This window comes from Alligator sinensis, unplaced genomic scaffold, assembly GCF_000455745.1.
Source record: "Alligator sinensis unplaced genomic scaffold, ASM45574v1 scaffold153_1, whole genome shotgun sequence".
NCBI classification, from domain to species: Eukaryota; Metazoa; Chordata; order Crocodylia; family Alligatoridae; genus Alligator; species Alligator sinensis.
This window is the reverse complement of record NW_005842099.1, coordinates 1,410,145-1,425,180: the sequence shown is the minus strand read 5'-3', so window position 1 is coordinate 1,425,180 and position 15,036 is coordinate 1,410,145. Positions and strand designations below refer to the sequence as shown.

General features: G+C 40.6%; 1 protein-coding gene across 11 annotated transcripts in view; it reads left to right on the top strand.

Moving 5' to 3' along the window:
* Positions 1-15,036, top strand: part of UTRN (utrophin) — a 580,332-nt gene that overhangs the window by 487,031 nt on the left and 78,265 nt on the right. For all 11 annotated transcript variants that reach the window (XM_025204844.1, XM_025204843.1, XM_025204842.1 and 8 more), the window contains one exon: positions 7,234-7,319. In XM_025204844.1, coding sequence (XP_025060629.1) covers positions 7,234-7,319 — 86 coding nt within the window. The remainder of the gene's footprint in view (positions 1-7,233; positions 7,320-15,036) is intronic.

The following is a 15,036-nucleotide window of genomic DNA, read 5'->3' as shown; positions in this document are numbered from 1 at the left end:
ATCTCTTTAGCATATTTGTTGCATTGCTGGGCCAAAGACATGTTAGTGGTGACTCTTTTGATTATTCATTAATTGGTTCCAGACAAAATTGTATGATACTTGACACGCTCCCTGTCAGCAAATGACTCATTTCATGTGCTCTAAGGTTAGGAGTTTGCACATAAGAGTGCAGAAAATCAATTAGATTCCCCACACTGTTCCGTTTCTACTCTGTTTAAAATTAGGGTTATCTCTCTAATATCCATTGAAGTTCTTCCATTCCCCTCTTTGAGACATCCCTTCTCTGTCTACATTTTACAGTAAAATAGTCACAAGAATCATACTAATCTACTGTTTTATTAAAAACCTTTTAGATCAGACATTGTACAAATCTCCTACCACATGATCCCATGGGAAGAATGTGTCTGAGCAGATTTCATCCATTTCTTTCCATGTGCTTTTCTCACCCTAACACCTCTGATTCAGTTAGGACATTCACAACTGTTTTGGCCCTGGCAGAATGGATTTTATCCCTGAATTGTCCCTGGTATGCAAGAGATCCTCAGCCTTTCTTCCCATCTGCAGAGCATGCCTCTCATTTACATTTTGACTGATCTTTCAATGAGTTATAATCTTGTAGAGGTTGTCGGGGAAGGCAGAGATTTTACCAAGTATTTATTGTCCTTTAAGGAGAAGGAGCCATGCAAACGTTTCAGTTGCAAACTGTGGCAAATGCTGCTCTAGGAGATAATAGAGGGGCAGTTTGAAGTATGTTCCTTGACTCGGAAGCCCTTTGTACATTTAGGATCAGAAAACTGATCATGTCAAAGGACAGAATTTCCCTAGCTACAAATTTAAACATTGAGGCATTATTATTATTTATTTTTTTCAGTTTACCACTTGCTCCCTGTTTTGGATGAAAAGCCAGTTGTATTTCTGTCCATTTTTTAAATAATGAGGAGTGAATGCAATGTGAATGCAAATTTCCTTGTTCCTTTTCCGTTTCCACTCCTGGAAAAAATGCTAACAGATTGGGACCAGTTTTAAATTCCCTTTTTTTAAAAATTGGCCTTTAGAAAGAACTGATTTTTCTCCTGGCATTTCCTTTGTTTATTGCTTCAGTGTTATAGGTATGCAATGTTTCTAATCATTAAATTGCCTACAAAAAGCATCTGTTTGTCGCATGCTATTAACCTGAGATTTAATTAGCAGCTCACAGATTGTACAACTTCCCAGTTTGCAGTCAAATTTACCTACAGATGTTTGTGGCCCTTAGAAAGAAGCTATTTATTTTTAGAAAGAGTTGACAAAAACAGTCTGTTGTGTTCTGGTATTTTCTGACACATCAAGAGTTATTCATTCTTCAAATTAGAAGAGGAAAACAGAGATTATTTACTCCCAGAGACCTTTACGTTTTCAAGAACACAAAGGTTATTCCATTGAGTAACATCTGTTGTAGAAATACTATCGTTTTTCACCTTCACCTTATAAGTGGATAGTTTTGGGTTCCTCACCTCTTTTGGCCAGTTTAATATATCTTTAAAAGTTTTTTAAATTTAATTCTGAAAATTTCTGGAAATTTAATTTCTAGCTACAGTGTGCCATATGGACTCTTTTAAATGCTTTTGTGAGGAAAGGTAAGTATGTGTGAACAGTCTGTTTTTTTTAAATAGGTGATTTCACGGACATAGTTTCCTGTAGTAAATCACTCAGTCTTAAAAAATATATTTAACTCATCTGAAAGTACCTTTAAAATAATTGTATTATTTTTATTATGGATGATATACAATTTTAGGAATTTTCTGTACGTCACTTCTATGAAAACAGGCTAACACATGTCAGTACAGTATTACAAATCCTGCTGCACCCCCAACTATTAAACAGGTGCCTCACATGTTTAAGGAGTACACTTTTATTGAATTATATAATTAATTATTATAGGTAAAAATTCCATTCTTCCACTTGGAAGGTAATTAAAAGAACCCAAATAAGCTGCATCCCCACGAGCAGGGGTGTGCAGTTGCCACGGGGAAAAAAATGGTGACACAAATTTGTCCCACTGCTTTTTACCCTTGCATGTGGGGTTAGTGCGTGGAAAAATGCTCAGGGTGGGGTAGGTGAGGCTGGGGTCAGTACCTGAACTGATACCAGCAGCTTTATATGGGGTCCTGGGGCCTTCCCAGTGCTCCAGCAGTGGTGATTCGGCCACGCAGAACCTGGCCAGCAGCTGGTGTGTGGCTCTGGCTGGCCAGGCTTCAGTTTCAGGTGGCGCTTGCTGCTACCACATGCACCACCCCGCTTCTTTTCCTTATACTTTTTTTTTTTTTTTTTTTTTGATACTGGAATTTCCCAGTATCTAAATTTGGCTCTGTGCTGCAAAATATGCAATGCAGAGAACCAATCACATGCATGAGGTGTGTTTTGAGGTGCCTTGTGTGCACGCTTGTGTGGATGCAGCCATAATGTCCACACTGAAGGTTTAAGGGTTTTCTGTTGACCTTTCTCTTCTATAGGAGATTGTTGTATTCTGGAAAGATATTTAACCTTTTTCAGTATTCTTGCTTTTGTGACAATGGGCATCTTTTCTCTATGTGTATGTGTAGAGATGTGTGATTTCTGTTTGTAGAGATGTTTGACTTCTGTTCTGTAGGTCCAGTTGTCCGTTATGTGTATACTAGGTAATGTTGTATACCCAAGCTTCTCCAAAATACACCAAGCTCTCCTCCTCATGCCTCCTCATTATTAGTCACTTGTGGTTTAGTCTTCTGCTGAACAGTTATAGGTTTGTAGTAGTAAAACTTCACACGGATTTTTTTTCCAAGATTTTATATTTACAACCAGTCAGTGGCAAAAAAATAGGGTAATGCAGCTTTAAGATGGCCTGGTATCTTTTGTTCATTCCCAAAATGTCACATTCAGTTCAACCTACCCTCTGAAAGCCAGGATTTGAAGAGTTAACGTCGTCTGCACGTGCAGGCAACCTTAATGTTGTTTCTGTCTGACAGCAAGTCATTCCCAAGAGGAATTACCTTAAAGTTCTTCAGCTGCACTTACTGTATTAGGTATAGCTGTATGTTTGACTAGTGAAGGGATTAGTTGGAGCAGTTTGGAAGAGCTGTGATTCTTGTATGAAGCACTCTGGGAAAGTTGTTGGTAGAGAGGAAGTGACCCCCTTTGATTGACCTCTGCAAGCTTGATCACAGAAAAGGAGAACAGGTATACCTTGACAGACTGATTCAGTGTCCAGCCCTGAATTGTGCAGATGTTGTCAATAGCAGGGTTCATCTTGCCATCAGGATTGTTTGCAGCGAAATGAATCTGGTCTGTCAATTTAATGTTGGCTAAGTGAAAGTATGGCGTTTGAAAGCATTATGTGGAAAAGACAAGGGGGTTGTGGAGTGGGCTATGTGTTTAAATGCAGGGCAGATATAGATAAACCGTTTATGGCAAGTCAAAGGCGGTCTTAGTATGTGTTGTGGTTATTTGGGTATCACTTCCAGAGGGGAGAGTTAAGGTTCCAGAGGTGCGGTGCATGGTTTTCAGAAGTTTTGAGTTTTGCTTAACTTAACATGTGGAATGTCATGAAATACCTCCAGATGCCTTTAAGTCTGCAGCAGTAAATGTCTCAGGTTCATCTGTTTGTTTTCTTTCTTTTCTTTTTAACAGAGAGAGAAATGTAATTTGAACGAGTGAGTGATCATTTAATTTGTAGGTTTGCAGTTGGGATGCAGTGGTGCCCAGCTCTCCACAGATCCTGTATCCCTCAAAAGAGAGTGCAGGCCAGTAGGGCAAGAGGCTCACTGGCCCTGTAGGACAGGGCTTCTCAAATTGCAGTCCATTTGGAAGATCAGGAAGTGACACACATCTCCCTTCCCTACCCCACCCCACTCATGTGCCTGCAGGGGCAGGGTCTTCTATATCCCATTTCACATGACTAGGATTTTAGAGCAATGCTAAGACATATCCAGAAAGGCATGTAGATGTTTAAGCACTTAGAAAGGTACTTTAAACGAGAAGGGGCTCTCAACCTGAAGTGTAGCAGAGCTTCCACTCTGGTAGGTCACATGGCAGTGCCATCCAGTCTGCATGCTGGCAAGCTTTTTGCTTTCCTTTGACTGACAACAGTCAACTTTGCTCCAAAGCCACTTCTAGCAGAGTGGTTTTCACCCTTTTTAGACTCAAGGCACCCCTTGGAAAATGCTAGCTTTCATTTTCCCTTGTTTTTTGGCTCTAGGGGTTGGGGAAAAGGGGCAGAAAAAAGATGAAAAGCTCAGGGGGAGTCTAGTCCCGATTGGGCAAGGACAGTGGAACTGAAAATGAATTGCATGGAGAGAAGAAAGAAGGGGATTTGATGAGGAGCCAGGTTATAGGGAATAGGACTAGCTCTGGCTGGGAAAAAGAAAAGGGACAGAAGATTGGGGTTAGAGGAAATGCTAAAATTACATCAGGAGTCCCAGGAAAGATCAGTGATGGTTGTGGAGGAAGGGGGGATTCTTCTCCCACAGTCTGGTGCGGAGTGCTGCAAGCCACTTTGTTCTGGCTCACAGGGCTGTCATCTGGACCATGGGGCTCCCCATGGGTCAAGAAATTTGGTGGCATAGGTGCAGTGGCAACATTAATTGCCTTAGCTCTGGGAGCAATTAATGCTACCACCGTTCTTCTGCTGCCAAATTTCTGAACCCCCGGGGAGCTGCACGGGCTAGATGACATGCCTCCACTGGCCAAATGAGACCTATGGGTCAGAGGCTGAGCACCACTGGTCTAGGGAATGAGAAAAGAGCTGTCCACTAGGAGTCAGGTTTGAGAGAGAGAGGGTTGCATGAGGAAGCATAGAGGGGTGTTGGAGATGGGCAGTCTGCTCCAGAGGCTGGAATGGAACCTGAGTCTTCCAGATCTCACCCTTCCTCTGTTGTCAGCAAATACTAGTAAATTCTGCTAGCCTAGTGTCTTACTTGCCTCTAGTGCTGATCAACTGACCTACTGCTGTGATCTGTTACTTGATTAGCTCAAATAGCAAAGGACTGTGTGGTAGATCCAGATTTGTCCAGCTGCTGGTGACTTAGGTGGGTCTGATGACACATAATGTAATTTCTCGTTTTCAGTTTATTTTTAAAGCCATTGTTTTTAGTGTAATTATCTCTTTTAAAAGATTTTTACTGAGATGGAAAATTAAATACTTGAGAATTGGGAAGTGCTAGAATTATGGTAGTATCTCCATTTGACAGAAATCATGTAAAGTATTATAAAATCATTTAAGTATTATACGTGAAGTAAAAGTAAAGTTTATAAAATCATATAAACTTTTATAAGAAGATTATTACCCTTGAAATCAGACTGCGGCTGCTTCAAGCTAGGCACTGCACATCTGTGGCTGCTCTCAATAATTTTATTAATTTCTCTGAAGCTCTTTACTCCTGTAAAATGGAGATGACAGTGCTACCTAGTTGCACAAAACAAGGTGGTGATTTTGAAGACAATTTATTAATCTTTGTGAAGTATTTAGATACTATGGTGAAAACAGCATAAAAATGTCTAGGAGGAAATTAGTAATTTTGTATTCAGTGCAGCTGCTTACTGTTTTGGTTCAGTGGTATAATCGTTGCCTGCTATGCAGGAGACCTGGTTTAAATTCCTGGACGCACACATAACTACAACCATTGAGGCACCACACGTCTGGCCTTTGGGTTCTGTCTCAGTGCTCCAAAGGTGGGGTGGAAGGTCTGGGTAGACTGCCTGCTATACTACTAGATTCAGTGTAGTAATTGAATGGTAAATAAAGCCTTGGACCAAATGTTAAAAAAGGAAGAATCACAGAAGTGTTAAATACAGTGAATGAGACAGAGGTTCTTTGAGGAAAAAATAGATGATTTTGTAATTAAAGACTGTATGATATTTGACACAAAGGAGCTGAACTAAGATTGCTTGGCCAGTGTTGTTTCTGGCAGCTCATAACTTTAGCGTTCTTGACTTTGTGACTTTAATAATGCTCCTTTGACACAGTTTTTAGGTATAGCCACACACACTTTAATAACTGCTCTCATGCCCCATGTGTTTAACCTAAAACTAAACAGCAGTTTTTCAGCCTTGGGAAGGGTCATTACTAAAAGCAGAAGCCAACACAGTTTTTGCAAAGAAATTTTGAACTGTCCTGGGTACCTGTCCTTTTCTCCTGGGTTTTATCACATTAACACCAGTTGTGAACAGGTTTTGTCTTACACATTTAAATGGCATCCTTTGGAGTCCATTTGGTATCCTTAATCTTGTTTTAAATGTCAGACAGCATGAGCCTGAAGTCACATTGCTTAGAAAAGAGAATGGTTCCACATTTCCTAATTACCATGTATGCTGAGATGTTTATGTCCTGGTGTGCCTATATATCCTACTGCTTTAAATGGAGGGAAGAAAGGCAGTGGGCAAGCAAGCAAATGAATCTTTACAGTCTGAGAACTCAGCTTTATTTTGTACTCCATGTCTTATGCTGGGCAATGTGCTTTCCTGCTGTGAGCTCATGTATACATTTTGATGTATAGATCACATTATTAAATTACGCTAGGATTTCACAGTGCTGAATTTCAGTACTTTTGAGGGGTAATGCAAAATGTTTAGATACGTACCTAAGTTTTAAGAGTTTTCCTAAAGGTTAATTCTTAGTCATGAGTAACCGGTTAATCACATTTTAAGTAGTAATCCAGCCACATACTCATGCACTTAATTGTGTAATTAAACAAGGAATAAGCCACAGAGTTATCACACAGAATATGTGTAGCACCTTTGTGGCTGGTTTCTATTGCATCTTAAATTGAATAGGTGGCTAGGCCTGTTAGCTAATTGGGGCTCCCAGCCTCAGAGGCACACTGCAGCCCTTGACTCTGATGTACCTCCAAGCCTGGCAGTGTAGATTAGCTGTCTGCCACTCCCAGCCTCATGGCCTAGACTGAGAGTGGCAGTCAGTTGATCAGAGCTCCCAGCCCCAAGGGTACATCAGAGCCCTTAACTCCAGCTGACTGGCTTGCTACTTGCCGGTGCAAAAGAGGAGCCCATTGTAACCTGGTAAAAGAGCCATGATTGTTGGGATCCCATGGCACCTTTAATTGAACATCTGCTAGAGCCATTAGTGTTATTTCCAGCTTTAAAGGCCTGGGTTTTGTTTTTGTTTTATAAGTTGACATTTAATAAGCACTTTTGCATTTGAATGAATCATTGCCATAATATTAAAGTACATTTAATATCTCTAAATACTTTATGTAATTTCAGTGGTCGGACAGGAAAAATAAGAGTGCAGTCCTTGAAGATTGGGTTGATGTCTCTTTCGAAGGGCCTTCTGGAAGAGAAGTACAGATGTAAGAATTTGTTTAATAAAATTTGTGCTTTCTATAATTAAAAGTCATGTTTAATCATGATTTAACAGTTATAGAAATAATATAATCATTTTTTTCTCTTGCTTAAGACAGGATTTTTGGATGACAGTTTAAAATGTCATTAGTATTTTCTCTGTCATCAACTGTAGTGGTAAAGTGTGAGAAGTAGATTTTACGCCATTGTTGATAAGTTTTCATGATGATGAAAGTACTAGTGTTGGAGTGTTGTAGCCATGGTGCTTCAGGAAATGTCAGGAGGCAGGGCTTTTTTGTGACTTTCTATTGGACCAACTTTGTAGTTGGGAGGGCTCTTGGACAAGGTTTAAGGTATCAGGCATCCTTTCCTAGGTCACTGACCTGACCTGACCTGGCCACTGAATGATCTTAGGAGGGCACCTGATGCTCAAAAGCTTGTCCATGAGTTCTCCCAGCTATAGAATTTGTCCAGTAAAAGATATCAGAAATGGCCTTGCCTGTCAACATTATGATAATGCAGTTATAATATATGGTGTTACACTACTTCCAACAGTGAAGACTAGAAAAAATGCCTTGATTTAAATATTTTAGAACAATCCAATGCTTGTTTAAGAAAACAGTACAATATTAATATTTTTAGTTTATGGAAAAACAAATAAGTAATAGGTAATTGGAATGGGTGCACATTTGGCTAAAACCATGCCAAATACATGACAAAAATGCAAGAAACCTTACAGAGGTGATGCAGTGCTGCAGAACCGGTGCTGCCCCTTTGACTCCTGCCTTACCCAAACTTTAAAACCAACTGTCAGGGAGAGGCAGCTGCATTTCTATTCAGGCGGTTCTGAGACAGTCAGTTGATTTCATGGCTCATTATCATCTCCCTGATTCTTGCTAATCTCTTTCCACCACAGGTGTTAATGACCCTCTATCTTTTTAATGATCTTGTTCTCCACTATTCAAACTATCCTTTCTTCTGCAGCTTTGCTGTCTGTTAGCCATTCCTGGTAATGCCTATCCTTTATTTCCCAGCCCTTCAAACTGTATTTAACTTTAGCTAAAAACCTTAACTCAGGTGTAGTAATACTAACTCAGGTGTAGAAATGACCTGCTGAAATATTAGAAGCACTTTCAAGATTCTCAAGGTTAGCTTTTGTTTTGTGAATCTGAATAAGTGGTGAAGTGACTACAGTAAGTAGTCACCAATAAATCACCAATAAGTGGTGAAGTGGCATTAGTGACTACAGGACTAATGACGCTGTATCTTTGGACTATTTTGACTATTTTTGACTGGTTTATTGTTTTTTTTTTAAATTTAGTTTATTGTCTAGCAACTTAATGCACATTCCAATAGGTACTTGGTTTTCATTTGATCTTAAACTGAATAATATATAGCTAGCCCCCTAGCATGTTAGTAAAGTGTCTAATTTCTTTTTAACTAGAGAAAAACGTGTTATATCGGATGATGTGCCACTGTCTACACTCTCCCTTCCAAAATCCTAGATCTGCCTATGATGATTTAAGTAAATGGTGCTCAACCTGGGGCTGGATGCAGACTGCAGAGCCAATGTGAAAGGCTAATTCCTTCTTTTCTCTTGTCACAGATTTCAGCCATGGGTGGGTGGCAGAGGGGAGCAAGGGGCAAATGGCATTAGCATTCAGTTTCTGGACTCTGGAGCCAGAGCCCTCTCTGATCTGCTGGTGAGCTTGGAGAGTTCACTGCACATATGCCACAAAACCGAAGGGGGTGTGGCCACAGCCCCCTCCCCCTTCTCCTGGCCCTCAGCCCATTTCTGATTTTAAGGTTTGGACAGAGTATTTAAAAAAAAAAAGAAAAAAAAGAAAAAAAGGTTGAGCACTACTGATTTAGATAATCTCATAGATATTGGAAATAGTTTCAGGGGAAAAAAAGGAAAGACTGCTACACAACAAATTCAGGGATAGAACAGAGATCAATACATCCTAGGAGATAGCCAGTAATACAGTATTTAGGAGTCTTGAAATTAGTTTTCATGGGATTAGTTCTCTGACAGATTTCACAAAGCAAAAAAAAATATGCATGGAGTATAACATACCTTTCAAAGAAAACAGTAAAGATCTATAGTAGTATGTTTTGTGTTTTCCTTCACAGCACGTTTGATTCTCAAACTTACATTGTGCACTACAGTAGCAAAAATCATGTGCCCTAGTTTATCTTTTAGCATCTGCTCTTGTATAGTCAGAGTCTATCCCAAGCATGCTTTGTATTTTATTTTCTATTCCCAACTTTATAGTTCAGATGAATTAAAAAAGGGCTTTTGGGTACTTTTGCAACCATCAGAATTCAGGAGGGGTTTTGGTATGTATGCAAAATGAAAAGCATGTTTCAGCTCCTATGAACCAGGTGCCACTGAGTCAGCTAAGATCAGAAAAATTTTCTAATTATTGTTTTTTCCCATTCATAATTGTCTTCAGCAGTGTAAACTAAACCTTATTAGTTAAGCATTCCTGGGGGTACTAAATATAGATGTTTAAATTGAATAGTAAATTGAATGGATCAAGATAAAATGTATCAGTTATTTCTAATAATAAAGCAAAAGTTGCTATTCACCATAAGTACAAATTTGCATAATCAAGTTAACAGTTGAACTTTTCTTTGAGGAATTATGTGTAAAGTACTTATAGCTTTAGGCTGGTTACTTTGCCTCAAAAGATTTTTTTGCTGGGACAATTATAAATTCAGTATTGAAGTAAAGTGACTGAAGGTCATGTACACATGTGTACATGACATGTACACATGTACATTGGGAACCCTTTCAGAAAGGGGGTCTTTCAAAAGGGCAGCAATTGTTAGGCTCTAATTGTTGTGTGCGAACAAGGTCATTTGTTGCAAAATTCTCTGACTTAAACCTGGATGAAGTAGCATTAAAATTTGGAGTGGTTTTGCTACATTCTACCCTTAAGTATTGAAAATAGTTTCTTGGCCTGCTACTTATATTTTTACTCTGACCTTTATTGTAAATGTCTCTTTTTTCCTAGCTACTTTTCTTTCAATGAGTCAGGTTCTGACACGGCTAATTTACAGCCTTGTTATGCATTAATTTTAGGCAGCTCTTGGATCGCTTAGCCCCTGGACTGTCCACACATTACCACCTAAAACTATTTTTAAGCACACTTTAGGCAGCTTAAAGTTATGCCACTCTAGGGCATGTTTATCTCTGATCTGTTTTACCCATCTTGTGTTCCATTAATGTGTGACCCCTCCCCACAGATGAGCCATCCAAGTTGAAGTCCTGCAGCATCCCAGGAAGCTGTCTCCCCACCCCCACTCTTCTCTGTAGACTAACTTTTCACCCCCTGAACTGTGCTGCCCAGGGGGCCATTCTGGCACCAAATCAACTTCTCCTCCCACCTCTAAGGGTTTGACCTTCCACCCCCAGAGATGCAGCCTCATGCAAACAGACTGTTTTGGGTGCCACACTTCAAGAAGGATGTGGATAACCTTGAGAAGGTCCAGAGGAGGGCCATTCTTATGGTTAGGGGCCTGCAGGTAAAGCCTATGAGGAGAGACTGAGGGATCTGGATCTTTTCAGCCTCCACAAGAGAATGGTCAGGGGATCCTGTGGCTGTTTAGAAGTTCATGGCGGGGGGCGGGGCAGCAAGATATTGGAGATGCTCTGTTTACCAGGGCACTCCTTGGAATAACCAGGAACAACAGCCACAAACTGACAGAGAACAGATTTAGGTTGGACATCAGGAAGAACTTCTTTATAGTAAGGGCCGCTAGAATCTGGAATGGGCTTCCAAGGGCGGTGGTGCTGTCCCCTACCTTGGAGGTATTCAAGAGGAGACCTGACAAGCACCTGGCTGAGGTCATATGACCCCAGCGCTCTTTCCTGCCCAGGGCAGGGGTTTGGACTTGGTGATCTATTGAGGTCCGTTCTGACCTTAACAACTATGAAACTATGACTGTAGAGAGCACATATCAGCTAGCCAGGTTGCAGGGCACAGATAAGTCCAGAGAGAAGGTTGGGGGTGGGGTGGGGAGTAGGGAACACATTGGGGGCCAAGTTGTGTCCCCATGAGCTGTGGCTTCATTACCAGGGCAGCCTCAGTAGCTCCCCCCCAAAAGAACCTTCCTTCACCATTCCTACCTCCCAGCCACTCTGGGAAACACAGTCAGCACCCCCCACATCCCAATTTATTAAAACATGGGACCTTCTTTAATTTACCTCCACTTTATTTGTTTGTAAATTCTTTTTTAAAAACTTTTTATTGTATCCTTCAGTGGCTCATTTCCTTCATTTCACCTGCTCTCCCTTTCCATCACTCCCATTTCATTACCCACCGATCTCATTAAGTCTCTGCCTCTGCCTCATGTTCCCGCCCCTCTTCCAAACCATCTCTCACACAGCTCTGACCTAGAACAGGGAGAGACTCCTGTCCTGGCTCACCATTTGTGTAATGGCAACTCACAGCTGTAGCTTCTAGTCCTGCCCCTGCCCACCAGCCCTCTAGTGGCAAATCACAGCTGTGCAGGTGGGGGACAGCCAAATAAAGTTTTAGCCTTAAGGCAGGGGTGTGCGATTATTTCAGGTGGAGGGCTGCTTAACAAATTTTGGTGACAATTCTTTTATCATAATTAATGACAGAACCCATGCTTATATGTACTTTAAGCATGTAAATAAAAGAACAACAAATGAATTCTTCAGAAGGAAAAATGACTCAAAAACAAGGCTAAGTGAAAATAGCTAATTGTGGTGTGTCAGCTGATTATTGACAGGATCAGAATTGAATGGGCTGCCCAGTGTAGCCCTAATCATGGCTTAGTTGGTCCACCCTGCCACTCATTCAGTTTAAGGCGGGATGGAAACCTGCCACAAAGTTATTACACAAAACATGTTTTGTGTAATAACTTTATGGCTGGTTTTCTGTTTCATTGTGTCATTAAATCCCCTGAATGTGTAGCTGGTTTAGATCCCTAGCACATGTTATACTTAATACATGATCAACATGATTAAGCAGTTAACTGTGTCTTAAGTTGTTGCCCAGTCGTATGTTAACGTCATTCCTGGCATGTTAAAACAAAGAGCCAGCCTTAAAATTACACATTTCATTTACTGGGTCCAAGGACCACACAGAGCAGGGGTGGGCAATTATTTCAGGTGGAGGGCTGCTTACCAAGTTTTGCAAGCTGTCAAGGGCCACGTGGGTAGCCCTTCCCCTTGACAGATGCCCCACCCCCTGGTTGCCATCTTGGGCATGGAAGTCCTTCCACCTAACCCGTGACCTTTGCCACCAGAAGTCCCTCCCCTTGCCCCCAGAAGTACTTCTTCAGCAAGGAGTTTTCCCATCTCCGAATCAGAAAAATACCAAATTATATTCTAAAAATCAAATATCTACAACATTCATTAATTCTATTTCAAAAACTATTTTTGTTCTGGTTTACATGTGTTTGTGTAGTGTACATAGATGTGATTGCACAGTAGCTTAAAATGGCAGTGCAAGGGGGTGTGTGGGTGCATGTGTATGATGGGGTGTGTATGTGGGACTCACCCTGTGAACACACACATACAGTCCCTCCCTATATGCACACATGCATACACATGCGTGTACACACACACACACACACACACACACACACACACACACACACACACTCACTCCTTCTCTGCTCCCCACCCTGCACACAGAGTCCCTCCCTACTATTCCCCCGGCCCCCAGCACCCGTGTGGGCCCTGTGCTCCCACAGTTCAGCAATGCAGCCAGGAGCCACGTGGTACTGGAACAGTGTGGGGACAGGAAGGCAGGGAAATGTGTTGGGTGCAGCGGGGCTGGGCTGCCTGCATCCTGCTGATGGCTCCCCCTGAGTCCTACTTCCCCTGGCTCCTGTCATCTTTGACAGGCAGCCAGAAGCAGATAAATATTTTCTAACTTTTTTAGGGGCCCCACGGGCTGGATAGAATGGTCAGGCAGGCCGGATGCAGCCTGTGGGGCCATATTTTGCCCACCCCTGACATAGAGGCTCAAACCAGCCCCATGAATCCCTGGAGTCAGCCAATAATCAGCTGATTGTTGAACACCAGGGTATCAAATTCATGGTGCAGGGGGAGCCTGGCATCGTGATAAGTATGATACAATTAGGATTTGATCTCCAGTTCCAAAATCATGTTTTCTGCCTTGTGTGATTGTTTGGCTTGTGGCTCAGATCTGGCTGCACCTTCAAATGGAAGACTTTGAGGGGCCTGGGTTTCAGAGACCTTTTTTTAAGTAACAAAGCATGATTCTCTCACAGGCTCTTCTTCCAGTTACTGTATTTTAATTATTTGTTTAGTAGCTACCCAGAGGCACGTTTATGCGCTTAGGCTTCTTTGATCCACATGCACTCTAAAAACCTGTTTGGCCACAGCAGTATTCCATGAATTGTTCCCAAAATTACGCTCCTTCCACCTCCTTCCTAAAGGGGTAAATTTATGAAGGTGACTCAAGGAAGAAGCTTTATTTAAAACCCAGTTAATTTTGGAAAGTAAGTCATAGGATTTGAAATTTTAATTCATGATAATATCTCTGATCAGGAAAACATAGGCAGATATTCAAAGCTAGGTATGTGCTTTTTTACCGAGGAGATGTAGTCTTAAAAACATACTTCAGTATTTTCAGAAACTGAAGACTGCAAATGTAGACTGAAAAAAGGGATTAACTGTATTACCCAACTTAGTTTTTAGACACTCAGAATAAAGAAAATACCCTATTTTTTATCATCTGTTATTTATACTGAACTATAAAACAGCACAGAAAAGGCCTGTTTTTTAACTATTTATTTTTAGTGGTACAAATGCTTTTGGAGAGCAGATTAAATCGTTATGATTATACATATTCACAGAAGCCAACATTTAAACTTGCATGTGATTATTCACATCAGAATTTTTGCATGTTCCTCCTTAGAGGAAAAGCAGCATCATATGACTTGTCTCACCGGTAGCACCTTGAAGAATGACTCAAGTATTCACAGGACATTGTTTCTAATTGATAAATCCTATTGGGAATAGCCAAGAAAGAAATCCAACTACCCATTTTTCTTGCATATATTTCACAACATGGAAATAAAAAGAAATTTGCTTAAAATTTGCTATTAATTATTTATCAAACTTGAATCCTGAAGCTAAAACTCATCCCCAAAATGTGAGAAACAAAACTGACTGGCAATTAAAACATGAATCAAGGCTTACGGAAAACCTATATGAAATTAGCTGTTTTTACGTAGCTTTGGAGACTTTATCACAAGTTTCAAAGAAATTGTGTAAAATTCTGTGATATAGTGGTACAAACTAATTGAAGGATATCTACTTTTGGTTGAGCAGCTCTGTTTTCAAATGATGTACATTTTGGAAAATTGACTCTTTGGAAGTATGTGACAATATTGCATGGTTTATTAATCTTCGTAAGGATGGGAAATTATAGGACTTCATTTACTTTTTAAAAAAAAAGAAGCAAACCCTATGTCTAGCACAATCAGCATGAACAAATGATGCTGAAAATTAAATTTGTCCTAAATGCATATTTTCTTTATGCATATTTCTAATTAAAGCCATATTTTTTTATAATTATGGAGTTTTTATCACTGGGCTCCTGGCAGCTGTTTGGATGGCTCGGGTTCAACAATATTATCTAAGTAATTTGATAGCTCCACAACCTTTTTTTTAAGAAAAGACATTGAAAATACACACATGCTGAATTTGTAGTA